At 33.0% G+C, this 6,272-nt stretch overlaps 1 protein-coding gene across 1 annotated transcript in view; it reads right to left on the bottom strand.

Annotated features, from left to right (window-relative positions):
• Positions 1 to 312: 312 nt before the first annotated feature.
• Positions 313 to 6,272, bottom strand: part of LOC104866880 (cysteine-rich secretory protein 3-like) — a 12,771-nt gene continuing 6,811 nt past the window's right edge. Inside the window, exons 5-7 of the mRNA XM_010631106.3 lie at positions 5,304 to 5,401; positions 3,099 to 3,187; positions 313 to 440 (exon numbers count right to left, since the gene is read on the bottom strand). Coding sequence (XP_010629408.1) covers positions 313 to 440; positions 3,099 to 3,187; positions 5,304 to 5,401 — 315 coding nt within the window. The remainder of the gene's footprint in view (positions 441 to 3,098; positions 3,188 to 5,303; positions 5,402 to 6,272) is intronic.

The following is a 6,272-nucleotide window of genomic DNA, read 5'->3' as shown; positions in this document are numbered from 1 at the left end:
GTTTTAGTCCAGTGTTTTAGAGGCTTTAATCATTGGAGAATAAAGCTTTTAGAATCATCATCATTATTAAATTCATTTAATTTAAATCACAAAAATATCACAATTCAAAGTCGTTATAACAGATTATTTTTTACCTTTTAATCCTTTGCATGAAAGTGATTTCTGTAATATGAGAAGCAGATCCAGAAAAAAAAAAGATTATTATTTGGAGTCAGTATGTAAGTACTATTCCTATAATTCCAGTAGTAAAAGTCAAGTCTAAGTAGGTGATGTGGCCCTTTTCCATGCAGCCCCACTCGCGTGCACTGGCAGTTAATGAATTTTGTCTTCACAATTACAGCATGCTTGGCAATGGTTCTTGACCACTGGATGATTACAGGTCACTGCTTTTTTCAAATCCTCACAGTTGGAATATTTATCTTCATAATCACAACCATTGGCTGAAATAAAAATAGAACAGTCACTGCATTATCACTGTTCTCCGCAGCAGACACAGGAGCAACAAATTCAGTAAGAATGAGGAGGAGAATGTGAGCACAGGTTGACATTATTACACTGTGATGACAATTTCATGTTTTGAGGAACACATAAAACCCCTTAGTTAAATTCTGAGTGATCTAGTGATTCATTTTAAATTTGAATTTTTTGAAATGTTGCTAAGGTGAATGATCTTTTTTTCCTCTCTTAAACAAGTTTAATAAAACTAGGTGAGTCTTTAGAACTGCACTAAAAATCATATCCACTGGTTCTTTCAGTGTGCTTCTTTCAGTTAAAACTTAATAAAAACTAAACTTTTATGTTCTTAGCAACATCAATTACATCCCAACATATCTAGGAGCTACTCTACAGGACAGTGAAAATGGTAAACATTTTCATCATTGTAGAGAGTTATATTGGATAGTGTCATTCTAAATCTAGACTCTCAGGCCACCTGAGTTTCTTATAAGCGATCTATGAGAAGACAGAGATATGGAAATGTAAAAGGTGGAAACACCATCAATATGATTATTGAATGTCCCTCAGTGGCCTCAGATTTAATAATTCTGTCTAAATTCACCATCCTTAACATAACTTTAATATTCAACCCCACAACCCTCTTTTGAATGCATCTAGTCTCAGAGAAATGACTCAAAAATACTAACTAATTCAAACAAAGAGTGAAGAATCACTAGGAACTTGTTTTCTACTTTGTGTTTTCTGAGATGGGCTTTAGTGTATTGCTCACTCTTGTACTCAAATGATCCTCCTAATGATCATCCTCTCAGTAGCTGGGACCATAAGTGTGTATCATTCATGCCTAGCTGTCTGTCCTTTTCTTCAGCACTCACAAATACAAGTAATCAAACATAATTATTCAACTTTCTTCCTTTTTTCATATCTATTTTTCTTCTCATTCTTTTTGATCTAATGTAGTAAAGTTACCAATTTTTAAAGTCCTAGCTCCTACCTGACTTTCTTCTTTTGCTTCTTCCTACTTTCTAGCAGCTCTAAAACACAATTCTGACATGGATACTTTTATTTAAAATCTTTCAATTGACTATTCATTACAAATAGGACTGATTACAAATTGCTTACCAAAATAATTCATCAAAGCTGTGTATTCTTGGCTTTTTCTTCTTTGGTAATTTATGGCTTTCATATCATTTTTATTTTTTTACTAGTGTATGTTAATACCACAAAATGAGGTTGGATGTGGATGATTGGTATATGCATAAAACATGTATTTATCCCTTTCAATCCTATTATCCCCTCTCTCTTTTCCCGTACTCTCAGTCCCATTTTAGATATTTAAAAGTGTATGTACCCTCTAGTTTCCTGTTATTTCACATATAATTAATTTAATTGATTTTCTTATAAAAGAAAACATATTTAACTTAATGGATTTGACTTATTTTATTTAACTTAATGGTCTGCACTTCTCTTTGTATTTCTGCAAATGACATACTTTCTTTTATCTTAATATCTAAATAACATTACACTGTATGTATATCTTTGATTTTCTTTATTCATCCATCCATTTATGGACATCTCATCCATTTCCACTGCTCAACTATTGTGAACTACTGTGCAATAAACACAGGTATTGTGCAACACAACAGCACTATTTTTATTCTTTTAGAAATATACCTAGGGCTGGATCCGTTGGATAGAACAGTATTTATCTTTTTAGTTTTTGTGGAATCTCCATACTGAATTCTATAACGCTTGTACTAGTTTGCATTCCTATCAAAATTGTAGGATGTTTCTTGTTTCTCAATATTTTTACTTGCAGTCATAGCTTTTCTTTTATTCTTGATGATACCATCAATATTCTAAATTATAACTGTCCAAGTACACAAAAGAGAAAGAATGTTGTACTTCAGTCAGGGGTATGCATTAGAAGGATCAAAGTCACAACGAATAAATCAACTCTTTTCTTCATAACAATTTTAATAGTAAGTATGTCCCAATAAAATAAAAATATTCTCTGTAGTTCTATTCATAATACTGTGAATGAGATACTGTGTGATATTTAATTTACTTTCTCTTCGCAAATTATTTTTGAGGCTTTTGTGAACTAATGCTATATATGAATTTGTTTGACTTAAAATTTACATAAAAATACTAGTAACCAGAACTGCTAGCAGTTGTCAAATTTGATGATTCTATGTACATTGTAGAGGAATTTATTGTGTAAATTTATTTGTACATTAGGAATTGCAAAATCTGTGTCTTTCTGCACCAAGCCATATTCTAACAGTTCTAACCAATTCAATTTTGTTTTCTGTTTTAACAGTGGCAACTTTGATTTTAATACATTGACCCTAATGACAAGAAAATCTGCATTTAGGTATAATGGATTATTTCCCTAGAAACATTTTCATGGATGCCATATGTAAAAGAGATCATTATTATAAAAAATGTGGATTTTGGATGTTTCTTTCAGTTACTGACATAATAGGCTTTTCGCTGAAAATAATACATATATAAAGAAAAGTGTAAAACTTGTACTTGTGTTTTTTATGCCTTTAAGTTGCTTAAATTCAGAAAATTTTCTAATTTATAAAGTGTTTGTCACATAATTCTATGAACTAGCAGGTTAATTCCTTCAAACTTACTGCAAAGTCCGTCCTCACAGTGGCCAGGGCAACTGGCACAAGGGGCTCCTTGCTTGTAAGGGGTATATAGTCTTCTCACATTATTGCCACTGAAAGTTGAAAGGCAAAATGTCAACTATATTATTCTAAACTTTCCTGTTTAGGTTACACTTATCACCATCACTAAGTAAAGGTTTTTAAATATTTCAAATAATTAAAAATCTAACATTCCCCCATGAATTCAAATGACAATGCCAAGTAAAATAATAATTCACAGATTCACTTCTTTGCTTAATCATAATCTTGGAACATATATAACTGAAATAGGACAATCAGAGCCTAAAGTTATCAATGTGGCTAAGGCTTCTTAATTTCTCAATAGACTCGATCAAATTGCTAAGATGGCACACCACAGGTGCTTTCTAAGATAAAACATATTCCCTGTGGAGAAGATGATTCTAGAAGACAGACAGATATAGTAGAAAAAAAATTAATGCTTCCTTTAAAATTTAATTTTGTAATTAAAATTCAAAAAATTCTATAAGATGAAGCAGTATAAGTAAAGCTGCAGGGAAATTTTGACTTTGTGGTGGGAGTGACTCTTCAGGAATTTTTGGTATATGTTTTTGAAAGAGGTTGTGTTTAGACTGGTTTGGAAATGTATAATGGTGATGTGAGTATGTGCATGAGATTTTTATGTTTATAAAAATAGAAATGTTATTTAGAAAAGAAAAGATTTTATTAACAACAGTGTACACAGTATGTTGATCTTATAATGCCCAGATTGTACTCCTCATGATTGGTATACTACTGATCATTATCATCTGAACATATAAGGGAGTCAAATTCTTGATTGCACCAAATGGAGCAAGAGACGAAGGCAAGGCAGGTATATATTTCTCCACACAGAATGTGTGAGCAGCTACAAAACTGTGAAATAAATACGAAAGTGTTGTAGAAGTTCTTTCTCTTTTCATTTATTTTCTATTCAACTCTCATTTCAGATGCCAGGCTCCAGATGTACTTTTTTTTTTGTACTGGGGATTGAACTCTGATCTTTGTGCTTACAAGGCAGAAGGTGGAACCACTGAGCTAAATCCCTGGCCCCGGTAGTTGTCTTTTGACCACGTAGGCACTCAAATTATTCTTACAGGGGGTTTAAATTCTTTTTCTTTAGCACTGATAAGACTTACTGGAAAATTAATTCAAAACTTCTGAAACTAAAATTCCACATCTGAGTTATCTACAGTCTCAAAGTGAGTCATGTAAGAAGCTTAGTAGCTTTGATGTGGTGGTGCACCCCTGTAATTTACTTCGGAAGTTGAGGAAAAAGGATACCCACCAGTTTGAGGCCAACCTGGGCTACATCATGAGTTCAAGGCCAGCCTGAACTAAAAAATAAAAGTGAGACTCTGTCTCAAAACAGAGAGGTGGGTGGGGGAGACTTGCTTGGTTAAGTGAGACCCTCTGTCAATAATGGTAAAAAATGTCATGTATGGAAAAGAAATTAAAACTAACAGATCTATATTAATATATCGATGTTAATATAAATTTATTACATCTGTAGGATATTTTTGAGGAAAGTTCAAACATGCTTTGAGGAAGGGATGGATTTCCGGCTATAAATTAAGATCTGAATTGATGCATTCTTCAGATTTTTGTAATGAATTCTGAGATGCAAAGGTTTAAGGAGTTATATATAATTTACTTTTTGAAATATAAAATTTTATATATCTACTAAAAAGCCCATAAAGCCCAATTTAATTATTTCTTAATGGTATAAAGTAACAATTTAATTAAACAAGAATATGAACATTGGAATAGGTGTTGCTAGAATCACTAAAATGAGTCATTACTCATTTGCCACTCACCTTTACCTTGATCTAAAACAACATTTCACTTTCTAGTGTGTGATTTTAGACAATAAAAATCTAAAAGACTATACACTGCCTGGATCTCACAGGTTAATCCTGAGTCCACATACCAGCAATAGATAGGAAAAACAATTTTAGCCAAATGGAAAGAGCTTCTGAATGTTACTTCTGTAACTGAGAAAATAATTTTTCTAAGAATTTGGATAAATATGCCTCCACTTTTGAAAATCTTTCTAAGCATTTATTTCTCAATGGTGCTTTTCTAAAATATGCTTTGTTGTATTTTTTATTACATGAAAATATTAACTTGCATTTGACATTACTGATGGTAAACTCTAAAGTATATACTTACGCAGGGCAATAATGGCAAACCATGAAGTATCCTAAAGCTGGGTTGCTAGGACAGTGGGAAATTCCACATCCGACACGGAAAGAGGAGTACCAAACAACCTGCACACTCACAAGGGAAGATTTGAGAGCATATAGAAGCATATGTCATAAAAAGAATGATACAAGGTACTCTGTTTCCATACATCTTATACACAGTTAAATTATTGAATTAAATTAAAAATATTAAATTTCACTACACATTCACTTCTTTATTTTTTAGATTATTAAAGAAATCTAAAAATGTACTTCTTTACCAAGATCCCACAGGCTATTAAGAAATAATAGTGCAAATACCCAAAAAGTACTGAAGCTACTCTATACCCACAGAAAAATTTCCCTCAAAAATGTCAATCTGGAATCAAATCAAAATTTAGACAGGATTTCCTGTTAGGTTATTTGGGACAGAGGATATTTCATTAATTTTTCTTACCTGAGTATAGTGTCCAATTACTGCACTGGATGTCTTTGGTCCTACATTGAAAATAAAATTTTCCTCCTCATCATACCACAGTTGGATTGCAGATGACCATGAATAGGGAGCACTCGACATGAAGAGGTTCTCACCACAGCTTACATCTAAGAGGGAACAGATCACTCATGAGGAAAGCAGTGAGGAACATAACAGGACTCCCACACATGCACTAACAAGGCAGAGTCCCTGGTCTCTAAACACAGTACCCAGCGCTGCTGCTGTTGGAAATTCATATGCCTCAAAACCTTCACAGCTACAAACTGAACACCAGCCAGATTTGATCAGTGCATGTGGTTTGGCCTCAGCATGCAGAGCTGTGAGTAGACAGGGAAGTCTTTTCTAATGTCTGCTCTCCTAGGACTCATTCACTTACATATTAAATTCTTCGCATATATAAAATATGCCTTGTATGTGCTCAGCTTTTTGTTGGAAACTTACTGACTCCTCTAATTTCTCTCC

The sequence above is a fragment of the Fukomys damarensis genome, unplaced genomic scaffold (genome assembly GCF_012274545.1).
Source record: "Fukomys damarensis isolate Sample0158 unplaced genomic scaffold, DMR_v1.0_HiC HiC_scaffold_14, whole genome shotgun sequence".
NCBI lineage: Eukaryota > Metazoa > Chordata > Mammalia > Rodentia > Bathyergidae > Fukomys > Fukomys damarensis.
This window is presented reverse-complemented; position numbering and strand designations above follow the sequence as displayed.